This window comes from Lissotriton helveticus, chromosome 5_1 (assembly GCF_964261635.1).
Source record: "Lissotriton helveticus chromosome 5_1, aLisHel1.1, whole genome shotgun sequence".
Taxonomy (NCBI): Eukaryota; Metazoa; Chordata; class Amphibia; order Caudata; family Salamandridae; genus Lissotriton; species Lissotriton helveticus.
Genome location: NC_136065.1, coordinates 1,038,295,153 through 1,038,313,312, shown reverse-complemented (window position 1 = coordinate 1,038,313,312; position 18,160 = coordinate 1,038,295,153). Strand labels below are relative to the sequence as shown.

Genomic DNA, 18,160 nt, shown 5'->3' with positions numbered 1-18,160 from the left:
TGCGCAAGGAGTTACAGATACATCAGTATCTCTGACGTATCTGTATGGCGCAAAAGTGACGCATTTCTGGAGTGTGTCACAAAAGTGACGCAACTCCAGCAATGTATCCTTTCACATGGGGCAAGCCCCATGTGAAAGGGCCTGCGTCAGTCTTACGCCTGCTGTGAGGCAGGCATAAGAAATTGGCGCATTTGTGTCCTAGAAGTGGCGCAGTGAAATCTTATAGATTTCATGCGTCATTTCTATGACCCTTTCTTGCGTCAGAACGCCCCCCCCCCCTGGATACATTATACCTGGCGTAGGTATAATGTAGCGCAGGCGTTTACAAAGTGACACATCTACCTAGATGCGTCACTTTGTAAATATGGTGCAACAAGGCACATTATTTACGCTGCTGGTACGTCACAAAAAGTGACGCACCGGCAGCGTAAATGTGACGCACAGCCTCATAAATGAGGCCCCAAGTATCTATGTAAAATCAACCATTCATCCAGTGATATGTTGCCCTGATGGTGAAATGCTCTCGCCCTGGGAAGGATTTTCCAAACAGAGCGGCGCGGTGCTCCTTCTGTTTTTTTTTACTCTGTGTTCATTTTCGACTGCTTACTATTTCGCACCATGTGGCATATTATAAGTGGTGCAATATTCTCCATTTATTTCTGAGGCAACCTGTGCTGTATTTCGGTGAAGTACAATATAACATATAGACTCCAATCAGTGCTATATCTCAGAGTTTTTCAGTGCCCAGCCGGGCCTGAATTTTAATTTCAAATGTAAAAAATAAATACAATGACCACAGGGTCTGATTCAGGAGTTGATAGGGTACAAGCCTGCACCTATCCAAAGTACATTCGAACAACGTTCGAGGATGGAAAATAGAAGTAAACAAAGAGGAAGCAAAGAAGTTCAGGCAAAAAGAACATGGGAGCCAAATGTCCCTTGCATCATTAATATCATTCAAAAGCAAATTAGGACAAACAATAACTGTAACAAAATTAACATAATAGACAGGTTACAGAATTGTCAAAAAGTGTCGACGGCGTTTCGATCCCCCGGCTCCTATTGAACTGGGATCATCATCAGGACTTTCTAATGTATTGCCTGTAAGAACTTTTGTCATAAGCCTTATAGAGCAAGGATTACTCTTTTGTATCGAGTTGGAGTGAACGTGGTGTACAATGCCTCCGTTTAGATTCGGTAGACAACAACCTTGCAGAGCACGAAATACTCCCTTGCAGCGAGTAGGAGGTACAATGCCTCCGTATTTATTTGACGGACAAACTGGCATCAGTCTTTAGTATCCATCCATGCCGCAGATTTAAATGATTTGGGTCTTGTGGGGGCAGAGTTTCAATTTGCGCACTCTTTCTAATGCAGACAATACTGCTTTGCTCTACAGTCGAGCAGAATCCAACTCGGCGTGCACAATGGCAGCGAGCCGACTTCACAGCAATCCGGATTGCTGTGAAGTCGGCTCGCTGCCATTGTCATTTAAATCTGCGGCATGGATGGATACTAAAGACTGATGCCAGTTTGTCCGTCAAATAAATACGGAGGCATTGTACCTCCTACTCGCTGCAAGGGAGTATTTCGTGCTCTGCAAGGTTGTTGTCTACTGAATCTAAACGGAGGCATTGTACACCACGTTCACTCCAACTCGATACAAAAGAGTAATCCTTGCTCTATAAGGCTTATGACAAAAGTTCTTACAGGCAATACATTAGAAAGTCCTGATGATGATCCCAGTTCAATAGGAGCCGGGGGATCGAAACGCCGTCGACACTTTTTGACAATTCTGTAACCTGTCTATTATGTTAATTTTGTTACAGTTATTGTTTGTCCTAATTTGCTTTTGAATGATATTAATGATGCAAGGGACATTTGGCTCCCATGTTCTTTTTGCCTGAACTTCTTTGCTTCCTCTTTGTTTACTTCTATTTTCCTTCCTCGAACGTTGTTCGAATGTACTTTGGATAGGTGCAGGCTTGTACCCTATCAACTCCTGAATCAGACCCTGTGGTCATTGTATTTATTTTTTACATTTGAAATTAAAATTCAGGCCCGGCTGGGCACTGAAAAACTCTGAGATATAGCACTGATTGGAGTCTATATGTTATATTGTACTGATAAATTCTTTATTCTAAGGACCACTGTTTTCTTTAATAATCTATTGCCCAAGGTCCTTGGTACTTCTTTGGGTTCCCTTGTTTTTTGAAAAGTATTTCGGTGAAGGGCCGGACAGGTTATATTCCACCAGCCATTTCCCGGGAGGCTGGAGTTCTTGGTGGTGGTTTTGAAAGTCCAGGGTCCTTCCTGGTACCTCTTTCACTTTCGCCAGTTCCTCAAGGTTAATTGCAGCAGGCAGGGGGTGGCTTCAAGAGTGAGACACGGAGAAGGAGGGATGGCGAAGGTAGAGAGAAAGTAATTAGAGACAGAGACAGAGAGAGAGAGAGAGAGAGAGTGAGAGAGAAGGAGAGCAAGAACATGGTTGGATGTATACAGAGAGATAGTACAAAAGGGGCTGGGCAGGTTTTAGTATTTTTGCCAGGGCTGTTTTTGGTTCCTGGGCCAGTGTTGGGCATGTTTTCCCGTTGAACTATCAATCATCAGTTACTTCAACGTGCTTCATCTTAGTTAACGGCGCATTCACAACAAATAAGCGGGATCGTGAGTTGCAAATTAATCTGTTGCACTATTTATTACAATTTTGCCAGTAAAATAGTAGGGCATATTTACAAAAAACATGTGAGCGTGGAGCTGCACTAAATTCAGCAGCGCCACGCTCTGACATTTTTAAAAAGCAGAGATGCACCATATTCACAAGTATACGTTTCCCCCCTGTGTTTCCCTAGTACTGGTGCAAAAAAAGCGGTCTAGCGCCAGTGCAGGCACCCTGCTGCCATGTTGCAAGGGTGCCTGCACTGAAGGGGCAAATGTTTTCTGTTTTCGTGAAGTTCCTGATTATACACGTATTTATAATTTTTCCCATTGTCGATTTTGTTTTACAGAAATATATTGCACTCAAAAATTCATCTCATTTGTTGGAAATGGAAAGTGCTTTTGTATATCTTTTGTACTTTGTCTCATGACCTAAACCCCCACCAGTTGGATGTTTGCAAAAAATATTGATGCCAAATGTAATAGACGTTGCAAACAATTCTAGGGCACACAGCGGGGGAAGGGCATTGAAGGCCGGATGTGTGATGGTTTTTGCGTTTGCCGAAGGTTCGATTTATAGAATCGGGCCGTTTGCAATAGAAAAAAGGCTTATGGTATGTATGAAACCCAAATTTGAATTCTGTGACACATTAATGGGGGAAGTGTGTCTATACAGTATCAGTTTCGTTGTTCACACTGTATGCATTGGCAGTCGAATTATCTTAAAGCAAGTGGTTGACAAACTTTAAAAGATACACCGCGGGCACTACTTACTTCCGATACATCATAACCTGACAAAACAGGAGACAGTCTAATGATTTCCAGCATTTTGAATTCTTCAAAATCAGTGCTTAATTTGAGCCAGTGGTTTTCGGTGCTCAGCATCGGCACTTAATTGTCAGCACTGGTACCTATGACAATCTGCCACATTGAGCGCTGTGTTTTTAATTCAGAAATGAGCACAACAACTGCTGTTTATTAATTCAATATACATTAAGAATGACTAATACCTGCTGCCAAAGCCATTCTTTTAACATTGAGGTCTTGAAATTGTCAGAATTGTCACACTTGTAGGAGTGTGACTTATTAGTTATGCTGTTACTGAAATTGACAGCAGCAATGGGCAGTGCAAGCGGAAGTGGCTTGCTGACTAGAGCCCTGACACTTATTTATTTTTACAAATTAATCACTGCTCAAAACCGGCTACAATACTTCCGAACAACATATATCGGTAGCAGCAACTTCATGATAGTTTTCAGGACTTATAGATTCTTAATGTTGGCAGTCTACAAACTGCTCCTCCTGCCATTCACAATTGCCCCAAACTGCAATAAGAACACATTCTAATGATGGTCTGTTATAAGGACAGAAGAACTATTTCACTGCAGGCCTGCCTAGCTCAGCTGCTGTGTTATTAGAACATAACAATAGAGGAACAAGTCTTAACCGAAAGCCAGCTACACATTTCCATTCATTTGATCGCAACAGCATTTTTTCTGCTTGTGTACTTACACTTGCTATTGTATGAGATTTCTCTACATTTACCACATCTCCCAATTTCAAGGAGCATTTTCAAACATTGTTTTATTACTTTGAATACCCTGGGTAAGGTCCGACACTGTTTTCATATACAATAACTGGGTTGAACTTGTGTTGCAGTGTTCTATGCTCGCTGATGATGGAGGAAAAAACAAAAACATACTGCTGGGCGCATTGTAATCGTTCGGACACTGCTTAGTGTAATACTTGAGTAGGACACTTGCATTTGGCCTTCCAATATCTGCATTACCTCCTCACCAGCAGTCCTTGTCCCACTCTTCACCCAAGAGCACCAGTGTCATCCTCCACAGACACCTCCTTTATTAGCACAAAAAGGATTCACCCCTTCCAGTATGGCCGACTCAAGTACTTCCTGTGTCAACCTGCAAAGGTGGGGTGGACCATTGCACTTATGTATTTTTTACTGTAGTAAGTGTACTCCTAGATGATAAAAATCATTGTTTATTTTTATATTTCATTGTTTGTATTAGTAATCATAATTCCTTTTTAGGCGTTGCAGATAGGCCTGCTGTAGCGCCTTCCCCCTGAATTTTCTGTCCTAACTACAGGTGAAACTAGAAGTTGGATTCCACAAAGCTATATCCGGTTTCTCAAAGCAGGATAGTACAGTATTCTGCTTTGAGAAACCGGATACCCAAAACAATGTTTGTTTTTTCACTTGGGTTTTAGTCCCACAGTGTCCCTCACATGAGGGGTGACGTATTGGGTTTTCGCCACAGTCTTCTCACGTGAGAAGCACTTCCTTGGGTGTCGTTCCACTCATTGTATTTTAGTCTGGGGTTATGTTTTTCCCCTCACTTTTGTCATATTTGTCTTGCTTACTTGTAGTATGTGAGCTCTTCATTCACCAAATACTTATTTTATTTGTTCATTAAAGGAGTAGGATGGTGTTAGTGTTTTTCTATCGCGATCACTTTCTTCTTTCTTTCTATTCTTGGTTGTCTGTTTTCCCTCTTGTGATGTGATTTCACACTCATCCCTGAGTTTACAGATTTCTTGCTATAATTGTATATTTTTACTGTGTATAGTTTTTCTCTTCATTATTTTCTCTTTTGTTTTTCATTTCGAGAGGAAGAGGATAATGTAGCACCCTCAGGCTGTACATATGTTCATTTACTCCTCTGCATCTAGCTGCTCACAAGTGTGAGTGTTCAGGTTAGAATGTTAGTGTGAGTGGAATGTTTGGGTGCATGAGTGTTGTCAGTTGAGGATGGGCTTTGCGGCTAGGAGGCTGCTCATAGTGGGGCTTATATCTACATCTAAGAACTTAATAAACTACTTCTGCTTCTACCTGGCCTGGTCTATAGCGTTTACTTATGACACCTGAACATGTGGGACCATCCCACTACATTTACTCATAACATTTCAAAGGCATTCTCCCTCATGCCTGCAGATCTCGAGTAGATGGTGGCTCCAAGTGAACTGTGCCTCCTAGAAGAGCAGCCTAGTTGTTGTTTAGAAATAATTTTCACATCGAGTAGAATGGCTTTTGTCACTCCCACAATTCAAGCTTATGGGACATTAGGATTGGTGCATTCTCTGGACGTCTAAAGGCACAAATCAGGAATAAAAAGTTATTTCAAGAAAAACAAAGAGGGCTCAAATGTTGAGTGAGGTACATTTGTTTCTTCTCTGCACAAAGATCCTGCACTGACTGTAGGCCAGCAGAACAGGATGAGATGAAGTGTAGTGTCTCTGCAACAGCACGTCAGCAAAATACTTTCACTTTCTCTCAATTCACTCAACGATCCCTTCTCATTCAGATGATGGAGGGTGAGGTGCTGCAGCCAAGAAAGTTAACTGTTTACAGAAAACACCTATCCAAACTTACCTTCACGCAATTACACATGCCTTGAGACCTAAATATTGAAGCAAAGGTTGACTGTTAATACAGTGCTAGTGTGGAAACTAATTAAAATATATATACCAAACTGTACATAAAAAGTATCTGTGTCGTCTTCTCAGCTAGCTGAGACACCTTTCTTTCATGGAGGAGTGGGGTGCATTCAGTGGGGACCAAGTATACAAATTTTAGAGTAGTCACAGGGACACGCTCTCAAACAGAATTTGTAGAATTCAAGGGAAAAGCCTTACTCTGAAGTTAAATAAATGATCCCCAATCCTTTCATTTCTGGGTAGTAAGTGGGAGAGGAGAAGAGGGTTCTTTTTTAATGGTGGCTCTTTGTCTCCCCATAGGTGCTAAAGAAGATATCCAGGTACATCCAGGAACAGAACGAGAAGATCTACGCACCCCGTGGACTCTTACTTACAGACCCTGTTGAACGTGGGATGAGAGTGGTATCCTTTTTCAAGTGCTCTTCTTGCATTGCTGGTTGTCATTTTAGCTCTGCTTGAACTATTCTCTGCTTGCTGACATTTAGGCCCAGATGTGTTAAGCATTTGCATTGTCCTTGCGTGATGCTACTCGTTGCAAGGCAACTCAAGTCCTTAAATGGGATTTACAAAGCCACGCAAGGGGCTACTTGTGCCGCCTTGAATGTATTTGTAATGAAATGTAGCACACTGCAGCGGCTTGGGTTACATTTTATTGTAGAAGGCCTTTCATGGATGGGGCATGGGCATTCCCATGCATCCATCAATGGAATTTGAAACAATCCCAGATTTACTAAAGCTAATAAACCTGGGACTGTGACAAAATAATGTGCCTGCCACAGAGAAGCATAATGAGAAAAACTAGATTTATTTCTCCTTGTTACATCCTCCTTCTATGTGTTAAGCAAAGGGTGGCCCAGCACTCAAGCATGTAAATTATGGATGAATGGAGCTTACTTATTATCCAAAAATGCAATAAAACAGATAAACAATATGTCAAGATCTTCCCAAAAAAAGACACTGATAGATTTTGATTGTAGGTGAGTAAATTCTTTATTCTTTTTTCAAATTCAGAAAAATTCGAGATTACAGACACGCTTCGTCCTCATCCAGACTTCTTCAGGGCTTCGTTGTACTCAAAAGTTTTGCTTGACATGAAATTTCTCATGTGTGATCAGGTCAAATAGCATACCAAGACAGTATAAAACAAATCAAACACACGTATGGGTGACAATGTCACTCCTCTTGATCCGAGGAGATTGTATTTTGCTTGAATTTCTATAGCAATGGTAATGTGGGATATGTATCTCCCGTGCGTCAAAGGTGTCATCTGGTTCAGGATCGAGTGTAATTCATTCTGCATCATGAATAGAAAAAGAAAATTGCCTCTTAGGACTGAAGTGCTTGCTGCACAAAAATAATACTGCTTGTAACGCATTTAACCGCAGCATGGCGCAAGGGTGCCTGAGTTAGCATTAGGCAGCCTCAAGTGAGCCAGAGCAGGTAGAAAGCTGAAGAGTGTTATATCTTAATACATAGGGCACTCTTCAGCACCCTCTCATTCATGCAGCACAGCAACTTTGCTTGCTGCACTGTGTTGCATGACATTTTAATAAATATGCCCCTAAGAGTCAATGTAGCTCTTCTTAGCCTTGCATCTACATATAGTCAGTACTTCTGAAATTAGTCAATCAAAATAAGACTTTGAACCAAAGGTCAATATCACAATCAGTTAAAAAAAATAAAAAGATCACACTTTCAGTAGTCAGAAATAGTCTCTTAAAGCCTCCTTCTGTCTCTTACAGGCGATTTCAGTCTGGCAACCTTCTGTATCAAGTTAATTCACTATTCCAGTGCTAGCATCATCTGACTCCTGGTTGTTAACTCGCCTCCATACCAACTCTACACATCTACAATTCAACAAGCCTCCAAGACCCTCAATTACCTCTTCACCAGCCCTTCACTACAGGGTTCAGGAATCAGTCTTCCACAGTTTCGGGTTGGTCCATAGGGCAATCAGGCAGTGCCAGAAGGGCTGACCTAACAGGTCAGTGAGTGAGCTGGTTTGGTCCTAGTTTGTGAGCTTGTTTTATGATTGTGTGAGCCCGTTTTTACTGTTGTTTTCCTGTTATAACAACAGCAGAAATGCATGCAGTCTTCATTACCTTGCAAAATACATATGCAGTGTCATCACAGTTCATTACTGCCCCGACTTGTAAACATGGGACACGTTTTAGCTATCTGATTCTCTAATTGGGGCCAATGTTATTTTGATATCCAGGACTATTTTATCTCCCAGTCAGACCCCTTTGCATTTCATAAAACCACATTTTGCATCACTACTCTGAGGCCTCTAAGAATGCAGTGGGTTTAATATTCACCAAAGGAAATTTCAGGATTGTCATTAGTGAGTAGACACAGATGTAAATGTCCCTTTCCTTTAGTTAGTTTTCTGGTGAAAATTGTCGAAAATGATTGTACTGTGTGTGATCTCACTGGAAAACTGGAATTCGGCTAACTCTATCCCAGTGGAATTACTAACACCTGTCACAGAGATGGCTTCAGTAAAAGATGACTGATGAAACAAACAAACATGGCTCCCTGTGCCAGACATTATACAGGATATGGAAGACTAGGGTCGGACTGGAATGCAGGGCAGACTGACAGTGCTAAAAATCAAGGCAAAAATGACAAATGAGTTCAGTTGTGATGATACGATCTTCCAGGCTTACAGGTGGTCCTATTAAAAGCAGCGTCTTGCATGTGATTAGGTTTCAATCACATTGGCATTCAGAATCTCATATGTTTGTGGTCCTGCCTCAATCGCATTACATTTATTGCACAGTTTTGCTATGAAATGATCACTGACCAGCTCATTGATACACCAAGCAAAGCTGCCTTTCATATGCAGTGCATTGGTTCCAAAATATGAGTGTTGATCTAGTCAGAGTAGCAGATACAATATGCTCAGAGACCTGGAAACTTCTCTGTGTGGTCAATGTATTGAGCTGGTAGCTAGCTTTAAGTGGTTAAAACACACTAAAGGTGATGGGAGGATGCTTGCACTAAGTATAACCATTGGCAAATGCTTGTGGTAGCATTCCAACCTATTTTTCTTTAGCCTAACATGCCACCTCAGATTAGACCCAGCCATATGCAAATCAGTCTTGGTCTTGCTCCAATAGGAACAGTCCAGTCCAAGCTGCCAAGCCAGGTCCTCTCTGAGCGGAAACCAAAGCAACCCAAGATCAGTTTTGGCCTGACTGGGCCTCATCAGTCGGGTGTAGCTTGGTTCAAGTGGCACAGTGAACAAGGAACCCACATCTAGGCATGCACCCTTGTTTGCTTTGGGCGTGATTTAATTTAGTTGTAGGCCAACACATTTAGGAGGAAGGGGCGAGGGATTTTGTCATCCCAAGCCCTTGCTGCATGCACAATACATGCTTAGTGTACATGATCTTTCTATACTCAATTACTCACAGAGAACGGATGTATTATATGCAGGTGAGAGGGGTAGATTTGACAAAAAGTAGATAATCCGCATGTGTTAGTGTTCTAAAGTGAAAATTTAGAAACACAGCAAGGGAGCAGCAGGGTACAGAAAATTGGAAGTCTATAGTAACCTTTAATATTCTCACTAGATCAGTGATAAATTGTACATGTCTATATAAATCACAATGTTTATTTAAAAGGTAGACAAGACAATTGAAAAATAGGCACATTAATTTAATTGAGTGACGTAGTTCTATTTTATATTGTAGAGTAACATTTTGGAATGGCAAAACTTTATTTTATTACACTGTAGTTAATAGAAATAAAATAGACAACCCACTCATAATACTGAATGAAAATCTTACCACTCTAAGCAGCAGACTTTCGCATTGCAATTGCTATGGATGAAAAACAAAATGACAAAATGTTACTTGTATTGTCATTGTGCATCTCATTTAAATGTGTCACTCACATTGTTGGGAGCAAGGGGGCAGATTTATAAGCCCCTTGCGACACTTTTGCGCCGCCGCAGCAGCGTAAACAATGCGCCACGTTGTGGCCAATTTACAAAGTGACTCTTCTATGGAGATGCGATGGGTAGGAAATGCCTCCAAGGGAGTTTGTTAAGCAGAAATAATTAGTTATTTGAACACTGATTTAGTAGGATACTTAATAATCCTGGGTTGAGTTTAGTTCAGGTAATCTTACATTAACAAACATAAATACATTCAACAATAAAACATAAAACAACAGACATGTGTATAGGCAAAATCTTGAATTTTATCAAAAAAGTCACAAAGGGTTATAAAATACAAATATATATATACACAGGCGTACAGGAAAAGTATAATGAATTGAAATTGATTTCTCTGTAAAACCTGTAGACACCTATCCAAAAAAATCCATATTCTAAATTATTGTTGGATAAGGATAACTGTCGACGTTTCGGTCTCTTATGGGTGACTCCTTGAGACCATCATCAGGACTGATCAATAGATATTTGCAATGCCCTATTGTAAAATGAAATAAAAATATTTACTATACAATTGGGACCAAATCATAAACAATTTCTTAAAGCATTTCTCTATGGAGATGTGTCACGTTGTAAAGCCCTGTGTCACATTGTATCTGTGTCACGTATTATGTATGCAGGGTGAACGTTCCCTCGCAGGAAAGACTTGTAGAAGTGACGCCATGAAATCTACAAGATTTCACTGCACCACTTCTAGGACCCACTGTGCCAAAACCCTATGCCTGCTTGGGGCAGGCGGAAGGAGTGATGCAGTGTATTGGGAATAGGCCTCCCAGTGCATTGCTGGAGTTGCGCTGTGTTTGTGACAACTCCAGCAATGTGTGACTTTTGCGCCAACAGATGCCTCCAAATTTCTGACGCATCTGTCAGTTCTTGCGCCATGGTGCGCCATATTGTAAATATGGTGCATCCATGGTGGCGCAAGGGTTTCGCAGGGAGGCACAGGGAAACTGACGCATCTATGCAGATGCATCAGTTTCTTGTAAATCTGCCCCAAGGAGTATATCTCAAAACCTTCTCAAAGGTTTGCAAGCATGAGAGAATTTGAAAGGGGAGATATGATGGAAGGGGGCTTGCCAAAGGGTCTGAAAAAAGCATGTGGTTGACAATTTATAAAAAAATATTACAACATGCAAAATCAGAAAAAACCATTGACAATTCTGAAACGTGGCCTTTCTCACTCGTGTTGGAACAATATAAGCACTAAATGCAGATGTAAAGCATAAAATAGAGATCTGCAGCTAGGGAGCACACATGCTAAAGCATGCAAAATAACAGGAACCAACTCTCACTAACCAGCCGTATTTGTAGTATACCCACTTTTATGTATGGCATACTCGGCCCAAAAACATTAGAGTTCTTTACAAGAGCAATGATAGCATTAAAAAAATTTAGAAGATAGAGTGAAGCGAATAAAACATTAATGCAAGAACAGGAACCAAACCATGAATTAAGTACCTCTTGGCAATTCACTCTGGGATGTACAAATTGCAGAATACGCGTGCAGGGCAATATTTAGATAGGAAATTGAGAAGATGTACAGGTTTGATATATCTCTATTCTATATTGTTGTCAACATGGAATATATCTGGGGAGGATACTAGAAGAAAGAGTATAGTGTAATAAAAGAAACATTGAAGAGATAAGGCATGATAGGGAAGTCTAGTGAAAGACATCTATCTAGAAATCATTTAGACTGACTGACTGACTGGTATCTTATAAAGCGCAATATTGCCGAGGCGTATTGGCGCTGAGGAAGGTGAATACCGAAGCCTACGCTAGTGTTTCTCAAGCTAAGGAAAGAGCCACGTCTTTATCGATTTTCTAAGAAGAACTCTGTTAGGTTGCAGTCTCATCAAAGCGGGAAGGGATTTTCACAGTTTAGCAGCTTGGTAGGAGAACAATTTTCCTCTCCATCTGGCTCTTTTTATCCTGGGGACCAGAATCAGTCCAGTTTTGTCTGACCTAAGGCATTGTACTAAAATGGTGATGCTACCTAGGCTGTTGTATTTTTTCACCAATGTACCCATAATGATACCAGCTAAGACGTTTAAACTGCTTTCCTCTATGCTGGTCGAACTGATCTGGGGTAAGGGGAGGCGACGCATTGGACTTAACAAACGATGTTTGGATGCTAAGCAAGGGGGCATGGGGGTACCTGACCTGAAAGCCTACTGTTACGCGAGTCAATTGCAATGGCTAGCATACTGGCTGGCGGGGCGACACTTGTAAGAAATAGACATGACACACTTAAATTGGCAGAGGGGCGAGGTACACACGCTTCTGTTGCCCAATAGCAGAGTCCCACCGACGGCGCCACACCTTTTGAAAATTGCGTTACTATACTGGAGGCAATCGCTTAGGTACACCAAGGCGGTGACCCGTACGCCCCTACTATACCTCTGCTGGGGATCCCCGCTCCGATGGGCAGGATTACTAAGAGAAGAATAAGAGCGTGGGAGGATGTAGGGATAACAACAGTGGGTGATTTCTTTCGGGAGAGTGCCATGATGACACACAACACATTTGTGAGGGAGCACGGAGCACCGGACACACTGTTCCTTTTACACGCTAGTGTATCTTGCTACCTCCGCACTAATTGGGCACCTGGGAGTGTAGAGCCTGCCACACATACACTGATCATGATGCAACATCTGATGGGCAACGGTAGACACCTTACAAGGTGGCTATACAGGGGCATACGCGCAGTGGCAGCGGTGTCTCTCCAGACTCTCCGAGGCAAATGTAGGCGAATGTGGGGAGGACACTCGAGGATAAGGAGTGGAATGTGTTGTTAGAATACCCTAGGAAGGTGTCAAGAAACCCGAAATTCAAGTTCATCCAACTCATGCTTGTACATAGAGCCTATTTGACACCGAGCAAGCTGCGGGCCATGTTTCCAGATGTCTCTGATGTATGCCCGCGTTGTCAACTGCAGGCAGCGGACCTAGTACACATGCTGTGGAATTGTCCATGACTCCAACAATACTGGGCGGCAGTCTGCAGGATCCTAACAACTATAGCTCCAGTGATGGATAATGATAGGCTGAAATACTGTTTGTTGGGACTGGGCCCCAGGGGAAAGAAAGGTAGCCTGGTCACTAAATGTAACAACTTGGTGCTCATTTTGGACAAACGTAATTTCACAATGAAATGGAAGGCTGCTAGGCCACCAGCGTTAAAGGATTGGTATGATGAGCTGTTGCGGTGAGGTAGGGCGGGGGGTGCCGAATTGAAGAGGGAGGAACAGTGGGGACTGTGTAGGACACCTATATCTATGGAATGGAATCTATTGTTGGAGAAGCTTGGTGCTATAGACATACTCGAGTATTGCCACTAACATGTGATTTGCTGGAGCTTGGGATGGGAGGTGCCGCAGGGGAGTTGGGACTCTGTGGAATTTACAAACTATAAAAGAAAAGGTGTGGTTGATGTAAGCCATCTTATTATTACCTGTATATAACAAAGAGACAATATGCTGATCTGGACTATGTATAGGGATGTACAGTTTTTCTTCGCTGAGCCTAAAGGGGGGAAGGAGCGGGAGGGGAAGTTGTTGGTTTTTTGGTTTTTCTAAAAATCTAATGCAAGGTGGCATGCTGGTGCAGTACTATTCGAACAGATGTACGATACACGGATGACATATTGGGATAAATGTTGTAAACGGTGGATTAACATATGGTCTGTATTATTCAGAGAAATGTGAATCATTCTAATAAGATCAGACGGTATATGGTGCTTTACCCCATTATGTCCTGTAATGCAACCTTCTAATAAAATTATGTTTAAAAAAAAAATTTAAATCAAGTAATTTGGCATTTTACTGTGATAACAGGTCTGCAGCTTTGAACACCACAAAGGTCAATCCAGGTTGTTTTTAGCTTTATATAGACTGAAGGTATCAGAGCGCTTTACATGAGCACCAGTTGCGTTACAGATTTATTTTTGTTAGGCACAGGGAGTTTAAGTGATTTGCCCCGAGTCACAGGATGCTGAGCTTCCCTTCCGAGAGTGGAACCCGGTTCCCCAGCTGGAGGCCAACCACTCTAGCCATTAGACGACATCCTCTCCCCAACCACTAAATGGTACTGATGATTGTGAAGACAAGATAAAGAGAAACTCAGGGGCATATTACCATGGGCCTTATCGCCGCTTTAGCGGGAATTTTTCCCGCTAAAGCAGCGATAATTTAATCGCCCTATTACCTAGCTGTCGCTAACACCAGTTAGCGACAGCTAATAGGCGATAGCGGGCATTTAGGGGCCCACTTTGCATGTCAGCAATGATTATCGCTAATGACATGCAAAGTGAGCGTGCAAAGATGTTAGCGACTGGAAACAGTCGCCAACATCGCTATCCCCTATTACCAACTTTTGGAAATAATCGCGCTAAGCGCGATTATCTCCAAAAGCTAACACCTGCCCAGAGCAGTTCTTAGCCATGTTATCCAATGGTAGGTGGATAACATGGCTAAGAGCATTAGCTCGGTAATGCATGAATATCGCTGACTTTTCAGCGATATTCATGCATTTCGGCCGATTTTTATCGCTTAGGAGATAAACCTTGATAATATCAAGGCTCCTAAGCGATAAAAATAGGCGAAGCTCGGCGATATTATTTTGCCCGCTAACCAAGCTTAGCGATAATTATCGCTATAGCTTGGTAATATGCCCCTCAGTTTTCACAGCCTTAAGTCTCAGACAATGTGCAGCCATCCAGTCTTGAACATTTTGCAGTGTATCGGTAAATTATAAGACACCATTGGGGCTGGAAGCCTTCAGGTAAATCTGTGTATCATCAGCATACTGATGACAGAGGATCCTTTAGTTGTTGAATAGGGCTCTGAGAGGTTTAGTATGAATCTGAAAGAGTTGCAGTCAGAATGGAGCATTGTGACCTCTTCAACAGAGCAGCTGAGCTGGAGAAACACTAAGAGCAACATTGAACCACATTTATTTGGATTTTATAAGGGGAGTTCAAGTTCTTCTTGGTGATTGGCAGGTATGGCAGAGAAAGATCAATGGAGTTGATTTTCCGGTCAAAGAACATAGCAAATTCTTTGAAATTGGGTTCTGGAAACTACAAATTGCTTCACCCACCCTATGTCAGATTGTATCAAGGACTCCAGGAGGAGCATCTCTCAAAATTAAGTAATATCTGCCTACGGTAGTAGAGTTCCAATGCAGAGAAATAGGCAAAGGTATACACCAGTAAAAAACAAAGGTAAACAGGGTAAAAAACAGGATAGAGAAGGTAAAACAACCCTAGTAGGGATGAACAGGGAACGGAACCAAAAATGAACAAACACATAATTAGACTTGTACACAGGTTAGGCAAAGAAATTCTCAAAGCAACAGGGAATGCCAATGTCTCTGTGCAGATTACTCTTACAGGTAGTCAACTTTGTGAAACCCCATAGAAAGGTGGCAGCAGAAGTAATTCTGTATCTGGACTCTAGGGCTCAAACATGGATTGTACGTATATACACAAGACAAACACTTATCTGTCCAGCAGGAAACACAGTGGGGATTCCTTGGAAAATAGATATGTCCCACTGTCAGAGTTAATGCACATAAGACTACATGTAATACAAGACAAAAGACAGTGCAGGGTTTACGTCCTGGATACCAGGAGTCAACCACAGTACAAAAAGAATACACTTAAGCACAGGTGAGGACAAAATAACACACTGACCAGTCACAAAGAGCCCAAGAGGAGTACACTGAGCAAGCACTAGAAAGGAACTTAAGAACAGTAGCACATAGTAAAGAGTAAGGAGTACGGTATTCAAGGAAAAATTGCAGAACAAATGGTGCAAGATAAGAACAAAGGGGCATATTTACAATAAGTGGCGCATACCTGCGTATGAGCAGGGAGGCGCCACTTATTGTGCGCCATGCCTCCGCCACCATGGATGCGCCGCATTTACAATGCGGCGCACCATGGGGCAAAAACTGCACAGATGCATCACGCATCTGTGCCGAAAAGTGACGCATTGCTGGAGTTGCGTCGCAAGCGCGACGCAGCTCCAGCAATGCTCTGGGGGGCCCTATCTTGTTAATGCTGCGTCAATCCTTACGCCTGCTTCAAGCAGGCGCAGGTTTTTGACGCAGCATGGGCCCCAAAGTGACCGAGTGAAATCTTATAGATTTCACTCAGCCACTTTTAGAAGGCGTTCCTGCGCTGGAACGCCCCCCCCCTGCGCAGGAACGCCTCCTTCTGGCGCAGGGCTTCACAACGTGATGCATCTCCCAGATGCGTCACGTTGTAAATACCCCGCACCATGGCGCATCTTTTGCGCCGCCGCTGCGTCACAAAAGTGACGCAACGGCGGCGTAAAAGAGACGCAAGGGGCTTGTAAATCTGCCCCAAAGATTCTATCTACTGAGGCAAACAAGAGAGGCTGGAACTGTAAAGAAACTAGTGACTGCAAGAGAAACACAAAGAAAAGGCTCATCAAGGAGCAGAAGCTAGGAGACCGGACGAAATACAAGAGCTATGACAAAAATGGAATACGCAAGGGAAATAACAGAGGAATAGAAATAAACAGCATGGAACAATTAGAAAGGGAGCAGTTCAGTGGCTGCACATGACTGTAGAAAAAAGGCTGACAAGGGACTAAAACAAAGGCAAATCAGGACTGGGAGAAATCCACAGCAAGCGACACAGGAACAGGACACAGGCTCTGGTTGAAGCAATGCAGGAACTGGTAAGCAAAAGAGACAAAGAGATCTGGAACACCAAGGAACAAACTTTAATACAGGAACAAGGAACTTCAGGCAATGGCAGCTTAAAGGCATTTCAGGCAGCAGTTAGCCAGTCCGGTGTCACACGGCTGGGCTGCACAAGACTAGTCACAGGTGTGCGCAATTCCCACCTCTCAGAAGTCTTGGAAGAAAGAATCCAGTGCTGAGGAACAACAGGCTGCTCCCATTGAAAGTACTGCACCGTGGATGGCAGGTCCCTATGAATACTGGGCAGAATATTCTGAGATCAGTACCCCATGAAAGCAAACACAGTTTTTCCAATGTTTCCAACATTAAAATAGGAAGCAGACAAAAGTCATGCAGGGACTTTGACTGAGTTTTAGTTGTGACTTCCAGGCTTTAGTTTGTCCATGTATATGCCCCCTAGACGTGGAGTGATGAAATTGTAACAGATTGTGTTTTCCAACATCTTCAAAAGCATCTTCATTGTAGGTTATGTTATGCTGTGCCTAAATTACAGCACAAAATTGATTGATACCACATGATCAACAAGTACTACAGTACCGAGATCAAAGGCGATTTTATTTCCAGATAGCCACAATGTGACTTCAGACATCAATCAATCAATCAGGCATTAAAGTGCTATTATTCCTTTTCCTAAATTAACTAACAAGGGGGGAGTTAATGTTTATGATTAAGTTGCTTCTACTGCATACAGCAAAACATAATTCCTTCTAGGCAATTCAAGCTAGCTTTATGCAATCCTTGCCCTGGGAGAGACATAATGTAGCCAAGAAATACAATACAAGGTAAGTCGAACCTTACCTCCATTTATATGGATGCATCTTGCCATCATAACAGGGGATTTCACAAGCCATTACATTGGAATCATACCACAGGGGCATACATTTTGCCAGGAGGAGAAGGTAGGTAATACACAGAGCAATCCACATGATATGTATAGCAAGAAGATCTGAACCTAAGGCTTGTTTCATGTTTATTTGGTGTCTACCATTGGTTTTCCCTCCTTAACTCAATCTCTCTCCAGATCGAGGTGGCAATTTATGAGGACCGATGCAGCAGTGGCAGCAGCAGCAGCGGCAGCTCCAGCAGCACCACCAGCGCTGGCGGGGGAGGGGCGGGCACTCTTGGGCGATGACTGGCAGAGAGTCCCTGCGGGGACCCATACTGCCGGGACGATGGCCTCTCTGAAATTCGCAGGTTGCGATATCAGAGCACAAGATTCTAATATTGGCCTATAAGTGACTTTTATATATTTCAGGGTTGGGCGGGCTTTTATACGGGAGGGAAGTCAGTTACCAAGGGCTGAAATATCACGAGCAATGTGCATATCAAAGACAAGAGCAGATTTAGAACT

General features: G+C 42.5%; 1 protein-coding gene across 1 annotated transcript in view; it reads left to right on the top strand.

The window, feature by feature from the left end:
- Nucleotides 1-17,941, top strand: part of GOLGA7B (golgin A7 family member B) — a 189,826-nt gene extending 171,885 nt beyond the window's left edge. The window contains exons 4-5 of the mRNA XM_078641152.1: nucleotides 6,415-6,516; nucleotides 17,831-17,941. Of these exons, the coding sequence (XP_078497278.1) occupies nucleotides 6,415-6,516; nucleotides 17,831-17,941 (213 nt within the window). The remainder of the gene's footprint in view (nucleotides 1-6,414; nucleotides 6,517-17,830) is intronic.
- Nucleotides 17,942-18,160: the final 219 nt, after the last annotated feature.